This window comes from Natator depressus, chromosome 3 (assembly GCF_965152275.1).
Source record: "Natator depressus isolate rNatDep1 chromosome 3, rNatDep2.hap1, whole genome shotgun sequence".
NCBI lineage: Eukaryota > Metazoa > Chordata > Testudines > Cheloniidae > Natator > Natator depressus.
Genome location: NC_134236.1, coordinates 183,365,151 through 183,384,631, shown reverse-complemented (window position 1 = coordinate 183,384,631; position 19,481 = coordinate 183,365,151). Strand labels below are relative to the sequence as shown.

The window sequence follows — 19,481 nt, the reverse complement described above, 5'->3', positions numbered from 1 at the left end:
GTAGGGTGAATTCATTGTTTAATTTACTATTTTATATATATAAACTATATATACACTATTTTATTTATATATATATATAGTGACAGGGTCAGGCCAGATGGTTATAGGAGAGTAATAGAAGGCAGATATATTAGCCCCAGGCTAAGTAGGTCCCTTTTCCCTGGGTAAGGTAACAGGGAAGGTTCCAGAACAATCAGGAACCTTCTGGAGACAATTAAGACAGGCTGATTAGAACACCTGCAGCCAATCAAGAAGCTGCTAGAATCAATTAAGGCAGGCTAATCAGGGCACCTGGGTTTTAAAAAGGCGCTCACTTCAGTTTGTGGTGTGCGTGTGAGGAGCTGGAAGCAAGAGGCACTAGGAGCTGAGAGTGAGAACGCGGACTGTTGAAGGACTGAAGTGTACAAGCATTATCAGACACCAGAAGGAAGGTCCTATGGTGAGGATAAAGAAGGTGTTGGGAGGAGGCCATGAGGAAGTAGTCCTGGGAGTTGTAGCTGTCGCACAGCTGTTCCAGGAGGCACTCTAGACAGCTGCATTCCACAGGACCCTGGGCTGGAACCCGGAGTAGAGGGCGGACCCGGGTTCCCCCCAAATATTCCCAACTCCTGATCAGACACAGGAGGAGTTGACCTGGACTGTGAATTCAGAAGAACGGCCAAGCTGAGGGCTGCCGTGAAGCTCCAAGGCGAGCAAATCCGCCAATAAGCGCAAGACCCACCAAGGTAGAGCAGGAACTTTGTCATAATATATATATATAAAAAAATAAAATTGTGTGTGTGTGTGTGTGTGTGTATATATATATATATAATTATTCTCTCAATAAAATAACTGACCAAGTATTCTACAATTGGTTAATAACACAGTAGAAGCATCCTGACTGGTTAATAACGTAGATTGTGTGATTTAATTATTAACCAATGTTTTAATAACATGCTGCAAAGAGCCACAGGAGATACATTAAAGAGCCACTTGTGGCTCGCGAGCCTCAGTCTGAGTATCACTGGTGAGGTGGAAAATTAACCACGCGTTGTGTTTGAATCAGAACAGCCGGAGATTCCTTTATTGTAATATAAGCGTGAAGGGAGAGACAGCTAGCCAGGAGCTGCTCTATTTTCCATATACTTCAACAAACTTATATAGGGTTTTCAGTGGCATTTTGAACAATACACTTCCGCATGGGTAGTTTTCCAACAGACCCAACCAATTATGCCTTATAAGGACAATATCATACATATTGCATCAATAAGCAACTTTTCTAGTTTAAGCCAAGTGCGGTTGACTGTAGGCCATGGGTTGTATATTGCAATATTGCAGTCAGGGGCTTTTTAAGCAGAACTGGCTGGATAGTCAGGGGCCTTTAGAAACCCCTCTGCTGTCATAGCATCTCTTGGCCACCCACTTGTATACTCATATGACTTTTTCTCATTCTTCCATAGCGCATACAGTTATTCTGCAATAGGGAGATTTAGGTCAAAGGACCTTAGTAGTTTTTTTCTTCCACACTGGTTTACTGCTTGAATTCTCATACAGATTACATTTAATGATCATAGAATCATAGAAGATTAGGGTTGGAAGAGACCTCAGGAGGTCATCTAGTCCAACCCCCTGCTCAAAGCAGGACCAACACCAACTAAATCATCCCAGCCAGGGCTTTGTCAAGCCGGGCCTTAAAAACTTCTAAGGATGGAGATTCCACCACCGCCCTAGGTAACCCATTCCAGTGCTTCACCACCCTCCTAGTGAAATAGTGTTTCCTAATATCCAACCTAGATCTTCCCCACTGCAACTTGAGACCATTGCCCCTTGTTCTGTCATCTGCCACCACTGAGAACAGCTGAGCTCCATCCTCTTTGGAAGCCCCCCTTTAGGTAGTTGAAAGCTGCTATTAAATCCCCCCTCACTCTTCTCTTCTGCAGACTAAACCGGCCCAGTTCCCTCAGCCTCTCCTCGTAAGTCATGTGCCCCAGCCCCCGATCATTTTCATTGCCCTCCGCTGGACTCTCTCCAATTTGTCCACATCCTTTCTGTAGTGGGGAGCCCAAAACTGGATGCAATACTCCAGATGTGGCCTCACCGGTGCCGAATAGAGGGGAATAATTACTTCCCTCAATCTGCTGGCAATACTTCTACTAATGCAGCCCAATATGCCGTTAGCCTTCTTGGCAACAAGGGCACACTGCTGACTCATATCCAGGTTCTCATTCACTGTAATCCCCAGGTTCTTTTCTGCAGAACTGCTGCTTAGCCAATCGGTCCCCAGTCTGTAGCGGTGCATGGGATTCTTCCATCTAAGTGCAGGACTCTGCACTTGTCCTTGTTGAACCTCATAAGATTTCTTTTAGCCCAATCCTCCAATTTGTCCAGGTCACTCTGGACCCTATCCCTACCATCCAGCATATCTACCCAGGGTTGTGAGTTCAATCCTTGAGGGGGCCATTTATGTATCTGGGGCAAAAAATTGGGGATTGGTCCTGTTTTGAGCAGGGGGTTGGACTAAATGACCTCCTGATGTCCCTTCCAACCCTGATATTCTATGATTCTATCTCTCCCCACAGCTTAGAGTCATCGGCGAACTTCCTGAGGGTGCAATCCATCCCATCATCCAGATAAGCATACTAATGCTTATATCAGAGGAATATTTCAGTTAAACCTAATTTATTTACTGATTGAATGAATTGTACTTTTCCAGACTCCCAGCCAAATCAATGCTCAGCAGCATGAATATGTCACTACTTCTTGGACTTGTGGCTAAAGTCAAGTGTAAAAGAGTCTCTTTATAAACAACGAGGCCTATAAACCACCCTGAAAAGGGTTTGGATTTGCTAATCTAAAATGTTTCTTCTATGTGCCCACATGTCTGCAGTCTCTGACAGGTTAAGTCAGAAGCTGAAATCATTTTGAGTATTTTGGGTGTTTTCATCATCTTCAGTTCCCTGTATCTGATCTTCACTTCTTTTAGTCATCCCACAAATTACAAGCAAAATATAATCTACACACAAAATAAATAGAAAAGGAGTACTTGTGGCACCTTAGAGACTAACAAAAGTAGTTATTAATTATTTCTCTTTAGCCAAAATGTGACTTCAGGCCTTATTTACTGCTCACCATCCAAACCCTGCATTGAATACAGAATTATTAATTTTCTCATGGGCTTTTCTGTGGCACTTGTTACCATAGTATCTGAGCATTTCACAAACATGAATGAATGTATGTTCACAACACCAGTAGGTGTTATAATGGAGGAACTGATGCACAGAGAGATTAAGGCCAAAATTGTCAAAAGTATCTACTATATTGTCTTTCCTCCCCTCCGACCCAGAGGTCATTAGCAGGGTTTGGACCTGTAGATCCCCAGCACACTAATGGAGTAACAGATGGTTGTATGAGGCTGTTATCTCACTGTGGACCAGCCGCCAGAGGCTGATGGGACACATTTTGCTAGTGGGATTCACAGCTCTTTGCTGACACCAAAGGAATGTTGAGACTCAGGAATCCTGGGTTCCATTCCAGGTTTTGGAGGGGAAGTGTGCTCAAGTGGTTGCCCTTCATTCCCTGTCCCTTAGCATGCACCTACCTATTTCTCTTCCCCTGCCACTATGCCACACCAACTGCCTGTCTTTGTCCCGCACCCTACCCCCTCAGCCTGTCTCCATACCCCTTTGCACCTATCTCCACCAGAATTCAAGCCCTGTCACCTCAGGCATAGCCTGTGTCTTCCCTGACCCAGCAACCTGTCCCTGTCTCTCTGCAGCCCCATGTCCCTCTCCCTGAAGATACAATGCTTTGCTAGTGACAAGCAGCAAACCCCTCCAGGTGCTGTTATCACTCAGCACAACAGCATGTGGATCCCCACACCCAGCTAGATTGCATGAATGCTCCCAGAGCCACTCACAAATCACTCAGAGAAAGGCACCAGCTAATTCCCTCCAGTTCCCCAGCCTTACACCCCGGAGCTGTACTGTCTTGCCCTGGTCAGAAGCCCGACCAGTGTAAGTTTATTACCCAGTCCACCCCTCCCTCAATGTGGAGAGATTATGCCCTAGCCTTTTAACCTGAGCTGAGATTTCCCAAGCACTTTAAGAAAAATACACTGTTTTTAAGTAAAGTATAACACAAATTTATTAACTACAGAAAGATAGATTTTAAGTTATTATAAGTGGTAGGCATAAGACATCAGAGATAGTTCCCACAGAAAATAAAAGATAAGTGCACAATCTAAATCTTAAACCTTATTACACTAGGCAGTATTTAGATTGAGCAATTTTCTTACCCCATTGGATGTTACAGTTCTTAATACACAGGTCTCAATACAACCAGTCTCCTCAGTTGAAGTCTTCATCTTCTCAGCATTCTTGTTGCTTCCAGCGTAGATGGGGGAGGAGAAAGGAAAAAGCATGATGCCACTCTCCCCTATTTTATATCCTTAGTTCATGTGCCTAGAAGACACTTGCCCAGACATGTCCGGGTGAGTTTTGCTGAGTCACTGGATTGAGCAGTCCCTGTTGTGGTCTTGTGCAACTGTCATTGAACTGTAAATCCCTTGATTACAACTCCTCTGGTGATTGATGGTTGGTTAACACCCTCCTGGATAGGGAACACCACCCTTGTAATAGAGACTCTCAAACTGACAACATATTTCAGTAACAACCATACAGAAAATATCATAACTTCATACACATTAATGACATACATATTAGTACAGAACAGTGGGTTTCAGCAGATCATGACATTTCATATAATATCATACATGGCATGCTTTGCATGAAATATCACAACCACATATGAATGATGAAATGGGAGTTACAGGGTGCTCTTTTGAGGTACGTTGTGTTACAGGTGTCCTCCCTGCTTTTGGTTTCTGTGTCTCATACAACAGCGACCCCTTGCTGCAAGGAGGAGCAATTTCAGGGAAAGTCCTGATTAGCTCCTCTAGTATGTTAGTTTGGAGAATTTAGCTCCCAACCTGTAACTGTTCTACCACTTCACCTCTCTTGCCATATGAAAGAAGAAGATTAACAATGTTCAAATAACCAAGTCCAGATTAGTGAGCTGATTGGTAGCTTTGGGAGTGGCTTGATGTAAATCTGGGATGCCACTGGCAAACAAAGCGGGCACTGATTTACAACATGGTCCATAGTTTTGGTGGTGTCCAGAGTCACCCTGTGTGTTGTCTCTCATCTTCCAAAGGTGTAAGAGATGACAGCATCTGCCATGCAATGTTCTAAAATATTCAGTGCAGACCATTGTTTCTGGGGTAGGCTCGAAGTTGTTTTTCAGAGTTGGCAATTAGGTGTGTGTTTTGGACATTAGCATTATCCTAGAAAACTTTCCAAAGTGCCTCAGAATTGCATGAGGATGCTTTAGGAACTTTAGCACAATCCCAAAAAGGCTTGCGAGATTTCAGACATGTCTTTGGAAGGTTCTGGAGGTCCTCATGAAATGTCTACTGAGGAGGTGCAAGTTGCATTTTTTTTTATTATATGTAGCACACATCTTCTCCACACATACAACCCTATGTTAAGAATAGGGCTGTCGATTAATCGCAGTTAACTCACGCAATTAACTCAAAAAAATTAATTGCGATTAAAAAAATTAATTGTGATTAATCGCAGTTTTAATTGCACTGTTAAACAATAGAATACCAATTGAAATTTATTAAGTATTTTTGGATGTTATTCTACATTTTCAAATATATTGATTTCAATTACAACACAAAATACAAAGTGTACAGTACTCACTTTATTATTTTTTATTACAAATAATTGCACTGTAAAAATGATAAACAAAAGAAACAGTATTTTTCAGTTCACCTCATACAAGTATTGTGGTGCAATCTCTTTATCGTGAAAGTGCAACTTACAAATGTAGATTTTTTTTTGGTTACATAACCACTCAAAAACAAAACAATGTAAAACTTTAGAACTGACAAGTCCACTCAGTCCTACTTCTTGTTCAGCCAATCGCTAAAACAAACAAGTTTGTTTACATTTACAGGAGATAATGCTGCCCGCTTCTTATTTACAATGTCGCCTGAAATTGAGAACAGGCATTTGCATGGCACTTTTGTAGCTGGCATTGCAAGATATTTACATGCCAGATATGCTAAACATTCATATGCCTCTTTATGCTTCGACCACCTTTCCAGAGGACATCCTTCCATGCTGATGATGCTTGTTTAAAAAAAATGTGTTAATTAAATTTGTGACTGAAGTCCTTGGAGGAGAGTTATATGTCTCCTGCTCCATGGTTTGACCCGCATTCTGCCATATATTTTGTGTTATGGTAGTCTCGGATGACGACCCCGCATATGTTGTTTGATTTAAGAACACTATCATTACAGTGTGACAAAACACAAAGAAGGTTCCAATATCAGATTTCTAAAGATAGGTACAGCACTTGACCCAAGGTTTAAGAATTTGAAGTGCCTTCCAAAATCTGAGAGGGAGGAGGTGTGGAGCATGCGTTCATAAGTCTTAGAAGACCAACACTTCAATGCAGAAACTACAGAACCCAAACCACCAAAAAAGAAAATCAACCTGGTGGCATCTGACTCAGATGATGAAAATGAACGTGCATCAATCTGCACTGCTTTGGATCGTTATTGAGCAGAACTAGTCATCAGCATGGATGCATGTCCTCTGGAATGGACGTATAAAGCATGAAGGGACATATGAATCTTTAGCGCATCTGGCACATAAATATCTTGTGAGGCCAGCTACAAGAATACCATGCGAACGCCTGTTTTCCCTTTCAGATGACATTGTAAACAAGAAGCAGACAGCATTATCTCCTGCAAATGTAAAAAATATGTTTGTCTGAGTGATTGGCTGAACAAGAAGTAGGAATGAGTGGACTTGTAAGCTCTAAAGTTTTACATTGTTTTATTTTGGAATGCAGTTATTCTTCGAGTGATTGCTCATGTGTATTTCACAATAGGTGTGCTTGCTCACCATGTGCACCAGTGCTGGAAGTTTATCCCCTAGCAGTACTCGTAGGGGAGTGCTCCTAGCGATCACTGGAGTGGCGCCTCCGTGGCATGGTATAAGGGGCGCTGTGCCCTCCCCCCACCCTCAGTTCCTTCTTGCCACCAATGAAGGTGCTTCGGAACTGCTCTGCTCCAGCTTGTCTGCAGCTTTCCTCCAGGACGCTTGTTCGTTCAGTGTAGTAGTACCTGTAGTTGAAGTAGTTAGATTATTTTAGTTTAGTGCGCCTGGGGCTGGGCATGCCCCGTGCCCCAGGTTTTAAGTCATGTGACACCTGTAGGCTGCCGATGCCTGTGAGTGATCCACACGCAGACTGTTTACAGTGTTTGGGTGAAACCCATCTCAGCGATCACTGCAAGATTTGCAGGTCGTTCAAGCCTCAGACCAAGAGAGAAAGAGACATTCAGCTCTGGGCCATCCAGATGGGGTCGGCGCTGACCCCGACTCCGATGCGCCGCTCCGAGTCAGCACCGGGTACCACGGTGTCGGTGTGCGGCGACCCCCTGGCGCCATCTACCAGTCGGCACCACTCCCCGTCCGTGGGGCACGCCAAGAAGGCTAAGAAGAGGCCTTCTCTGCGGTGGCACCGGGGGAGAGGCTAGACCCATGTTGGGCAGTCCTCGGTCTCCATCGGCCTCTAGGCCTCGGACTCAGGTCCAGGCTTCCCCAGATGTCCGGATGCCCTCCACTCCGGAGCCCCTGCAAGCGGCCCAGGATGTTAAGTCCATGCTGGTACCAGGGGCACCGCCACATCTGGCTCCACGGTCCAGAGGCAAGCCGCCGCTGGGATCTCTGCAGTTGCCCCCGGCTTGGTACCATTCACAGTCGAGGGAATGTTCCCGACACCATTCGCTGCTCAGCGACCATCCCGTGCATAGTCCACGGCGGTCACTGTCAACCCCCACCAGGTTGTCTGGCTGGGTTCCGACTGACAGGGGCTCCAGGCACCGCTCCGCCTTGAAGAGTGCATACCATCAAGACCGAGGCAGACAGCACCGAAGGTCCTCATCTCCAAGGTGCTATCTTAGCCAGTTGTAACATGAACGTTGATGCTGTTCCTATTCGTCATCTTGCTCCAGGACCCCGCCATGGCACCGCTCCTGCAGTCCCGGGAGTCGATTACCAGCGCCTTGCCATCACGGATCCACCTGCCGGAGACGATTGTGGAGCAGCTGCAACCGGCAGTACCGTTCCTCCACATCGGGATCACGGTCTTGTGGTCAGCACCATTCCTGATGCCACCACTCCTCCAGGTCCAAGGACAGTGGCAGGTTGTACGCCAGCCTGGCCTCCCTTCATAGTCATCAATCAACGGGAGAGGCCAGTCAGGCTGAACAGCCTGCTCCGCCAGTGCCACAGCAGGTGCAGGTGCAGTGGCACCAGGCTCCATGGCTGGCACCCAATGGTACCAATGGGCCCCTTGGCCACTGATGCAGCCCCCGGTGGGGGCCTGCTCGTTGGCTGGAGCCTCGGAACGGCCGTCAGCATCCCTTTCCCAGACTCCAAGGAAGGAGTCGGTGGGACGTGCATCTTCGGTGTCGGTGCCGGTGGACACGCAAAGTACCGCGCCTGCCTCCTCACTCTCCCCTGATGAGGCAATTATGGCCCCTCCTGCCTCCTTTCCACAGGAGGACTCTAAAGCCCGCTAGGAACTATTGAAAAGGTGGCATCAAGCCTCAGCCTTCAGGCTGAGGATGTGGAGGAGCTCTTGGACTCCCTCTTCAACTTCTTATCTGCCTTGGTACCAGGCAGAGCAGCCCTTCCACTCCACGAAGGGGTGGCAAAAACCTCAAATGCCTTGTGGCAAACCCTGGCTTCCTTTCCCTCCATCTGTAAGAGAGCGGAACGCAAGTACTTTGTGCCTGCCAAGGGGCATGAATATCTGTACACCCACCCTGCCCCTACCTCCCTGGTGGTCGTGTTGATCAACCACAGGGAACGGCAGGGCCAACCAGCCCCTATTCCAAAAAATAAAGACTCAAGGAGGCTGGATTTATTTGGGAGAAAACTTTATTCGTCCTCAAGTTTCCAGTTACAGGTGGCGAACCATCAGGCTCTCCTGGGTCGGTATGAGTTCAATCTGTAGGGCTCTCTGCCCAAATTCGAGGACTCCCTCCAGGAGCGTGACAGGAATGAGCTCAAAGTTCTGGTGGGGGAAAGCGTCGTGGCTCCTGCTGTCTGGGCTGTCCAGTGAGGCACAGAACTCCTTGCAGGACCTCCCATTTGACAGCAATGCCCTGTTTGCAGAACAGACGGACATAAAACTGCACAGCCTAAAAGATTCCCACACTACGCTTAAGACACTTGGCCTCTATGTTCCGGCTCTGGCTAGGCCACCCACTCTAAATATGAGCCCCCTTATAAAAAGTCACGGAACTATATGAAACGCACGCAGAGGCAGTCCCGGTCTGCCCCGCAGCCTGGGTCCTCCAAGGGCAAACAGGTGGGGAAATGGCAGTTTTGACAGGTCACCCGTGGGCGACCTACCAGTTCACATCAGGGATCCACCCGCAATAAAGCTTCCCTTCTCCAACCGGTTCAGTGCTTTTCTCCCAGAGTGGTCACGGCTGACCTCGGACTGATGGGTCCGCAACACCATCTCCCGGGGCTACACCCTCCAGTTTACCTCTACCCCACCCAACCACCCTCCGCCCCTCCTGGGGGACCCCTCTCACGAGGCCCTGCTCGAGCAGGAGGTGGGGCAGCTCCTTGGCTTAGGAGCGGTGGAAGTGGTGCCAGCGGAGATCAAATGCAAGGGGTACTACTCCCGCTATTGCCTTATCCCAAAAGCCAAACGGGGGCTCAGGCCCATCCTGGACCTGCGAGGCCTGAACCAGTACGTGATAAAGCTCAAGTTCTGCATGGTTTCTCTGGCCCCCATCATCCCCTCCCTGGATCCCGGGGACTGATACGCCGCCCTCGATCTGCAGGACGTGTACTTCCACATCCATATATTCGAGGGGCACAGGCGCTTCCTCCGTTTCACTGTTGGGCAGAAACACTACCAATTTATGATCCTCCCGTTTGGCCTGTCCACTGTTCCCAGGGTATTCACAAAGTGCATGGTGGCAGCCTACCTCAGACGTTGTGGGGTCCAGATCTTCCCTTATTGGATGACTGGCTGGTCAAGCTTCCGCTCGCAGGTGCGGGATCACGTGGCGCTCCTCCTGTCCACATGTGCCACTCTGGGCCTGTTGGTGAGTGACACCAAGTCCACATTAGTCCCGGTACAGCGCATAGAGTTTATCTGGCAGTCCTGATATCCTAGCGCAGTCCTGAACACCACGTCGGCCAGGACCTCCTGCCCACCAGACAGGTTCGAAACCTTGAAAGGGCTCATTGACACAATCACAAGGTTTCCAGTGATGACAGCCAGAGCGTGTCTCCAGCTCCTGGGTCACATGTCGACGTGCACATATGTGGTTTGCCACGCCAGACTCAGGATGAGGCCCCTCCAGCTATGTTGGTTTCGGTCTTCTCCCAGGCCAGAGACAGGATGGACAAGGTCCTCACTGTTCCCGAGCCGGTGATCGCCTCCCTACAATGGTGGTCCTCCTCGGGGCCCGTTCAGGGGTAGGCCCCCCTTGGTGGAGCTGGTGTCTGATGCTTAGGACCTGGGGTGGGGAGCCCATGTGGGGATGTTCACACCCAAGGTCTGTGGTCTGCACAGGACCTTGCCCTGCACATAAACGTTAAGGAATTCAGGGCGGTCCAGCTGGCGAGCATGGCCTTCCGCTCACACCTGGAAGGCAGAGTGTTCAGAGTTCTCACAGACAATACGGCCTCAATGTTTTACATCAGCAGGGAAGGCATGGCCTGCTCCTCTGGCAGGAAGCCCTCAGGCTGTGGGATTTCTGTATAGCCCACGACATTTGCCTACAAGCCTACCACCTACCAGGCGCATGGAACTCGTGGGTAGATCACCTGAGCCAAGACTTCTCCTCTCAGCATGAGTGGTCTCTACACCCAGAGGTGGTGCACAGACTTTTCCAAGAGTGGGAAACTCCCCAGGTGGACCTGTTCGTGACTCAGCAGAACTGCCGGTGTCCCCAGTTCTGCTCGGGGGGGTGGGGGAGGGCGCTATCTCTGATGCCTTCCTCCTATCCTGGTCAGGCCAGTTTCTCTATGCCTTCCCCATGATCCCGCTGATTGGCAAGGTCCTGGAAAAGATAAAGATGGACAGGGCCCAGGTCCTCCTGATTAGCCTGGCATGGCCCAGGCAACATTGGTATGGGACCCTCTTGAGCCTGGCAGTCGCCCCGCCATGGCCATTGGTGCCCCACCCAGACCTGCTCTCCCAGGACCAGGGCCGCCTCCTCCACCCCAACCTAGCGGCACTCCACCTCACAGCATGGCTGCTCAATGGTTAGGCTGGGAGGAAAGAACGTGCTCAGAAGGGGTTCAGCACATTCTCTTGGAAAGTAGGTGACCCTCCACGCGTCGAGTCTACTTGGCAAAGTGGTCTCGATTTTCCTGATGGGTGGCTGAGCGGGGCGTTTTGCCCATGGCTGCCCTGATCCAGCTCATTTTAGACTATCTCCTTCACCTTAGAGCCCAAGGGTTGGCGCCCTCGTCCGTCAAGGTGCACTTGGCGGCCATATCGGCATTCCACCCGCTGGTGCAGGGGCACACGGTATTCTCCCATGCTATGACTGGCCGATTCCTTAAAGGGGTTGGATCGCCTTTTCTCATATGTTAGGCCTCCAGTGCTGCAGTGGGACCTGAAGTTGGTGCTGGTCCGCTGATGGGTCCCCCGTTTGAGCTGTTAGCTACATGCTCCTGGTCGCATCTCTCGTGGAAGGTAGCCTTCCTGGTGGTGATCACATCTGCTAGATGGGTCTTGGAACTCAGGGCCCTGACATCTGAGCCCCCGTACACAGTGTTCCATAAGGACAAGGTCCAGCTCCAACTGCATTCTTCATTCCTCCTGAAGGTGGTCTCCGTCTACCACATGGGTCAGGACATTTTCCTGCCGGTCCTCTGCCCCAAGCCCCATGCATTCAGTGAGGAGCGCTGCCTCCATACACTGGATGTGAGATGGGCTCTGGCCTTTTACCTGGAACGGACTAAGCCGTTCAGGAAGCCTTCGCAGCTGTTCATCGCCTCGGCCAAATGCATGAGGGGTTGGCCGATCTCCACTCAACGGCTCTCCAACTGGATCACCTCGTGCATCCAAACCTGTTATGACCTAGCGGGAATCCCTCCACTGTCGATTGTGAGAGCACACTCGACTAGGGCACAAGCCTCGTCAGCTGCCTTTTTAGCCCATGTCCCCATTCAGTACATTTGCAGGGCTGCCACATGGTCTTCAGTTCACATGCTCACCTCGCATTATGCGATCGTCTCCCAGACAAATCTCCCCACTGTATTTTCCACTGAATGCATCCGATGAAGTGAGGTGTAGCTCACGAAAGCTTATGCTCAAATAAATTTGTTAGTCTCTAAGGTGCCACAAGTACTCCTTTTCTTTTTGCAAATACATACTAACATGGCCGCTACTCTGAAACCAGACAAGGGAAGACGCCGGGTTCAGAAGAGCTGTGCTCTGCCCCGAGAATTTGTGAACTCCTACCCACCTCCAACAGATATAGCTTGGAATCATCTATTATGGAATACACATGAGCAATCATTCGAAGAAGAAAAGACAGTTACCTTTTCCATAACTCATGTTCTTCAAGATGTGTTGCTCATGTCTATCCCGCCCTCCTTCCCCTCTGTCAGAGTTGTCTGGCAAGAAGGAACTGAGGGTGGGGGGAGCGCGCAGCACCCCTTATACCGCGCCATAGAGGCACCACTCCAGGGGTCGCTTGGGGCACTCCCCTACCGGTACTGCTAGGGGAAAAACTTCCGGCACTGGTGCACATGGCGAGCACGTGGAATAGACATGAACAACACATCTTGAAGAACACCAGTTACAGAAAAGGTAACTGTCTTTTTTTTGTACATAATTCTACATTTGTAAGTTCAACTTTTATGATAAAGAGATTGCGCTACAGTACTTGTATTAGGTGAATTGAAAAATACTATTTCTTTTGTTTACAGTCGAAATATTTGTAATAAAGAAAAAATATAAAGTGAGCACTGTAAACTTTGTATTTTGTGTTGTAATTGAAGTCAATATATTTGAAAATGTAGAAAACGTCCAAAATATTTAAATAAATGGTATTCTATTATTGTTTAACTGCGCGATTAATTGCGATTAATTTTTTCAATTGCTTGACAACCCTAGTTAAGAATGTTTTAAGTTTGTAAGGCCTAGCACTCAAAAGTTAGGAAACGCCAGTATTCAGCAAAATTAGGGTGGATTTTTATGGTGACAGCAAAACGCACATTCCTGATATCAAGCTGACTCCCACCCTTGCCAAGTTTCAAGTCCCTATTCCAAAGCATGAAGGCCTTAGAGCTTCTCAATGAAATGGTAGTAAGATTTTTTTTTAACAAGGGCAAAACAACATAATCTTCTCTAGCTTTGCTCTGAGAAATAGCAGAACTGTTTTAGCTAAAATTTTCAAAAAATAATTTTGTCTGAGTTAGACATCCTTCATGGAAAATTTCAGCCTGGATGGTTAAAGTTTGGCAAATATAAGGTCTGTTATCAGTTGCTTGTAAATGGACAATGTTAGATGGCCTTTCTTAGAGGTGTTTCTGCCAGCTCTCCCCATAAAGGATATTGTTATTAGCCCTATTTACAATAAATTTTAGTATCCACAAAAATATGGTATACAGAATGTCATTTTATACTTTTAATATTAGAAATGTATTTATACTTCTGAAATGTTCATTTCATGCCTCTACTACAAAAGCAAATTTAATGTGAACCATTTCAGACAACCACAGAACAAATTATATGTGGAATTTTCAGTCATATCTTGCTAACAATGTGCAAATCCTGATGGTAAGAAGCCCTAAGGTGACCACATCTATTTACAGTACTTACAGAAAACTTTGTGTGGTTTGGGAAAAATTGGCTCACCTTAGCATAGACAATGAAGATACTTTCTAACACCACAATTTGGTCTGAATGCTTCAGTCTTACTTTCTTGTAGTTTTGCTCAAGTTATTTATTCTTAACTGTCTTGAAGAACAAAAAGGCATGGATACTAAACTTAAGTGGGGACAAATCCTAGTATTTCCTTCAAAGCTGGCTTTTGACATCACAGGTGCAAAGGGCAAGAATAATATGTTTGTCCCCCACACTTTGGATGTGTTTCTTCCTACTGCTATTACCAACAACCATCATCAGAAAAAGAGCCAGCACAAAAGTCTAGTGGAGTGAGCAGAACTTTTAGGTATGTGTTTGTAAATAAAATTATACATAGCACACACACCCCCCATGCACACATCCCTATGTTAAGAATGTTTTAAGGTTGTAAAGTGTAGCACTCAAAAGTTAGGAAATGCCAGAATTCAAGTTGCCTGTTCAACCTTAATATGCCCCCCCATGATTATGTAATATGACAGTCTTTAATTACATTAATTACTTTTTTCCTCCATAGGACCCTTCCGTCCTGTCCCTCTGCACCTAGTCGTATGCATTTGAGTTCGACGGTTTCCTCCTCCTCCATACTGCCTAGGCATCAGTCTCACTGGCCTCAAATCTGCTCAACCCCTTGTTGGAGCATGTGAATTGTGGCTGGCACAGAACTCTGTGTGGGTAGATCAGGCTCAGTATGGATGGAATGTTCAGGGAATTTTTCTGCCAGCCACAACAAACTTCTGAGATATGTAAATTTATATTTTCAGAGGCTTATAACTCAGCCAAATTTGGGTGAAATTTCAGAGACAGAAAAAGAGCATAGGGCATGAACCAGAGGTGGAGCAGATGCTAAAGTTAGGAACCATGGATTACAATGACTTCACTGACTTCCTTGCAACAGTTGAGGAAGAGTTAATGAAGCTTCCTCCATGCACACACATGCCCATCTACAAATGTTAAGTCTCTGCCCCAAAGCATGGAGGTGCCTTAGCTTCTCAGCAAAACAGTTGTAAGAATTTTTTAACATGGGCAAAGCAATGCATTTTTCTCCTAGCCTCCATCTTGGAAACAGATGAGCCATTTTTGCTGAACTTCCCCAAAAAATTCATCATGAGGCAGATACCCAGCATGAAAATTTCAGCTCAAACAGTTATTTTGCCAAAGATAACAGAACCTTCTAATTGAAAATGTTAGGCAACCTTACCTATAGGTATTTCTGTCAGCTCCACTTACAGTGTTTGTGTGTGTGTGTGTGTGTGTGTATCAAATGTTCAAAGCTGTCCGCTAAGCTTGGGTGCCCAATTTGTGACAGCAATTGGAGGTCTGTGGCAGTACTTTAAAAATGTCTGCTCAGTACTTTAAAAATCAAGCCTAAGGTGAATCAGGTTGTGCATCCAGAAACTGAGGCACCCAAAACTGGATGCTCATAAAAATTTAGGCCTTATGAAATTTGAATGTTGTAAGTTTTTCAAGTAATTGCATTTATTTCTTATTACGTCTGTTCTTGTTTTGTGTTATTTCTCAACAGATGACTCAGAGGTGATACCTGTATAAGTGTTTCAAGTTTTTTCCTACAAGATGTGTTCCACATATCCAGCAAACTGGGTCACTTTTGATGATGAACCCCTGTCTCAATCTCCTCAAAAATCAGTGGAAAATAGTAATACCTGTAAAGCAAATGGTCTTAATCTCAATCTTGCTAATATGCATAAATCTTCAAGTAGGTCAACTTCTACAAACAGAACTCCACTTTCTTCTCCTGTAGCTGACTTTTACTTAAATCCTGGACCTCCTAGTAACTCTCCACTTTCTACACCTACCAAAGAATATCCAGGAAGTCGCTGTATCCCCAAATCAGGAATTCACATCCTTTATCCTATTCCTGAATTGTCATCAAACATTAACCTTCACCCACCACCTGGGACTTGTTCTTCCTTAGCTTTTCAGAAACTGAGCACTGCACCTAATGATAATCCACCTAAGATTTTAGTCTCTAAACAAGGAGCCCCGGGTGAAATAAATCCTACTTACCAAGAAAGCTGCAATAAATTAGAAGATCAGTTGGAATTGGAACGCTTCCAATATTTTCAGAATGAGTGTGCTTTTTCAAGTCTATTTTGGAAAGAGGGGTGTTCAACTAGCATGTCTCCCTATAATATTGACACACAAAGAAAGGATAAAAAGCTTTGCAGAAGTATTTGCCGTCCTAAAGAAAAAGACACTTGCCATGATCAGAAAAGTCTCAATCAGAATTCCTTCAGTTATATCTGTGAAAGGCTTGAACATTTGCAAACTGATACTTTGGGAAGCCTGTCTGCCTCCAGCTTACATGCATGGCATAATCTCTCTTCTTTCATTCCATACAGTCTCTTCAGGAGCCAGAAAAAAGATGGTTGGCCTTTCATGCTAAGAATTCCTGAGAAGAAGAATATGATGTCATCTCGGCAGTGGGGTCCTATTTATCTTAAAGTCCTACCTGGAGGCATTTTACAAATGTACTACGAGAAGGGCCTTGAAAAACCTTTTAAAGAATTCCAGCTCCAACCATACTGTAAACTGTCAGAACCCAAGCTAGAGAACTGTAGTGTTTCAGGAAAAATCCATACCGTGAAGATTGAATATGTGTCTTATACAGAGAAAAGAAAATACCACCCCAAAGCAGAAGTGGTCCATGAACCAGAGGTGGAGCAGATGCTAAAGTTAGGAACCATGGATTACAATGACTTCACTGACTTCCTTGCAACAGTTGAGGAAGAGTTAATGAAGCTTCCTGCCATTTGTAAGCAAAAGAGAAATTATGAGGAACAAGAAATTATACTAGAAATAGTGGATAAGTTTTGGGGGAAAGTCACTAAAACAGAAGGAAAACTTGTAGAAAGTGCTGTCATCACACACATTTATTGTATGTGTTTTGTGAATGGCAATACTGAATGCTTTTTTACTTTAAATGATCTAGCACTCCAGAAAAGAGATGAATTTTATTTTGACAAGGACCTGGAGAAGAAATGGATTGATATTCTTGACTACCATTTCCATAAGTGTGTCAAAACACATGAGTTTGAGCAATCTAGAATTATTAAGTTTACACCTCTGGATGCCTGTAGGATAGAACTGATGCGTTTCAAGACACTGTATATTGGGCAAGACCTTCCATTTTCTTTAAAGGCTGCAGTAGTTGTTCAGGGAGCATACATAGAACTTCAGGCTTTTATAAACATGTCTTCTACTTCTCTGATTCCAGCACGTTTGCATTCCATGAAATACTGTGAAAATGTCATGATATGCTTTCCAGTTCCTGCACAGTGGATCAAAGCACTTTGGACCATGAATCTCCAAAGACAGAAGTCCCTAAAAGCAAAAATGAACAGAAAAACATGCCTTGGTTCTTTACATGAAGTTGAATCTGATCCTGTAATTCAGGTCTCAATTGGAACAGCAAAATATGAAAGTGCCTATAGGGCTGTAGTGTGGAAGATAGACAGACTTCCGGATAAAAACTCAAGTAAATATATTCTGCATTATCAAAATAGTATTTTTTGGGTGCAGCTCTTCTACTGGAGGAGCCTGATTCTTCTCTCATGCTGATCTTATATAACTTCACTGACTTTCCTAATTTACACTAGTGTAAGGGCCCAGTCCTAGTGCAACTCCCATTGTCTTCAATGGGAGATGGACTGGGCCTTTTAATGAGAGGAGAATTTGACCTTAAATGTTTTTTCTAATGTGCAATTTCATCTTGATGATGGTAGCTTCTTCTTCAATACTTGTACTACAGTAGTGCCTAGAGCCCCTAACTGTGACCAGGGCCCCATTGTTCTCAGCACTCTGTAAACCCATATTAAAAAATGGTTCCTGCCCATGAATATCATACAATTTAAAGAGACAAGACAGACAAAGGTGGGATGGGAATCAAAAACAGACCAGCATCACCGAGCTGGTCAGTGGCAGAGCTGGGACTAGAACCTCGGAGTCTTAAGCTTATTGCATCTTCTTGCCAAGAGATAGTGTCAGTGTAGTTAGAAGGTGATGTGGTCAATCTCCCTTGGAGTCCAGAGGTCTACTGGGTTTCAACATTGACATGTTCGCTTTCCTTGTGAAAGCACAGCCATCTAGTACCACGTTTGTGGACTAACTAATATTCTGAGTTTGTATTCATAGAAAAATATAAACACTAACACCACAGTGCCTTGGGTTATGTTTCTTCTCTGTGGTCGTCATGCCTTAAATAAATGCCCACTGCAAAAAAAAAAAGTGAACTAAGCTTTAATTAGGGCTGTCAAGCAATTAAAAAAATTAATTGTGGTTAATCGTGCGATTAAAAAAATTAAGCATGATTAATCGTGCTGTTAAACAATAATAGAATACCATTTATATAAATATTTTGGATGTTTTCCACATTTTCAATATATTGATTTCAATTACAACACAGAATACAAAGTGTACAGTGCTCTCTTTATATTTATTTTTATTATAAATATTTGCACTGTAAAAATACAAGAAATAGTATTTTTCAGTTTACTTAGTACAAGTACTGTAGTGCAAACTCTATCATGAAAGCTGAACTTACAAATGTAGAGTTATGTCCAAAAGTAATTGGATTCCTACAAGTCCACTCATTCCTATTTCTTATTCAGCCAATTGCTCAAACAGGTTTGTTTACATTTGCAGGAGATAATGCTCCCACTTCTTGTTCACAATATCACCTGACAGTGAGAGCAGGCATTCGCATGGTACTGTTGTAGCTAGTGTTGCAAGATATTTACGTGTCAGATGCACTAAAGATTTTTATGTCCCTTCATGCTTCAACCATCATTCCAGAGGACATGTGTCAATGCTGATGATGGGTTGTGCTCGATAATGATCCAAAGCAGTGCAGACCAACGCGTGTTTATTTTCATCATCTGAGTCAGATATCACCAACAGAAGGTTGATTTTCTTTTTTGGTGATTCGGGTTCTATAGTTTCTGCATCGGAGTGTTGCTCTTTTAAGACTTCTGAAAGCATGCTCCACACCCCATCCCTCTCAGATTTTGGAAGGCACTTCTGATTCTTAAATCTTGGGTTGCGTGCTGTAGCTATCTTTAGAAATCTCGTGTTGGTACCTTCTTTGTGTCTTGTGAAATCTGCAGTGAAAGTGTTCTTAACACAAACAACATGCTGGGTCATCGTCTGAGACTGTTATAACATGAAATATATGACAGAATGCGAGTAAAACACAGAGCAGGAGACACAAAATTCTCCCTCAAGGAGTTCAGTCACAAATTTAATTAACACATTATTTCTTTAATGAGCATCATCAGCATGGAAGCCTGTCCTCTGGAATGGTAGCCGAAGCATGAAGGGGCATACAAATGTTTAGCATATCTGGCATGTAAATACCTTGCAACGCTGGCCATGCGAACGTCTGTTGTCATTTTCAGGAGACATTGTAAATAAGAAATTGGCATCATTATCTCCTGCAAATGTAAACAAACTTGTTTGTTTTAGCGATTGGCTGAACAAGAAGTAGGACTGAGTGG

The 19,481-nt window shown here is 45.2% G+C and overlaps 1 protein-coding gene across 2 annotated transcripts in view; it reads left to right on the top strand.

The window, feature by feature from the left end:
* Positions 1-19,481, top strand: part of STON1 (stonin 1) — a 61,960-nt gene that overhangs the window by 32,757 nt on the left and 9,722 nt on the right. Inside the window, exons 2-3 of one of the 2 annotated variants that reach the window (XM_074949442.1) lie at positions 15,491-16,741; positions 17,204-17,464. In XM_074949442.1, coding sequence (XP_074805543.1) covers positions 15,541-16,741; positions 17,204-17,464 — 1,462 coding nt within the window. In that variant the 5' untranslated portion in view covers positions 15,491-15,540. Of the gene's footprint in view, positions 1-15,490; positions 17,465-19,481 lie in introns of both variants that reach the window. The other variant, XM_074949441.1, reaches the window with a different exon arrangement.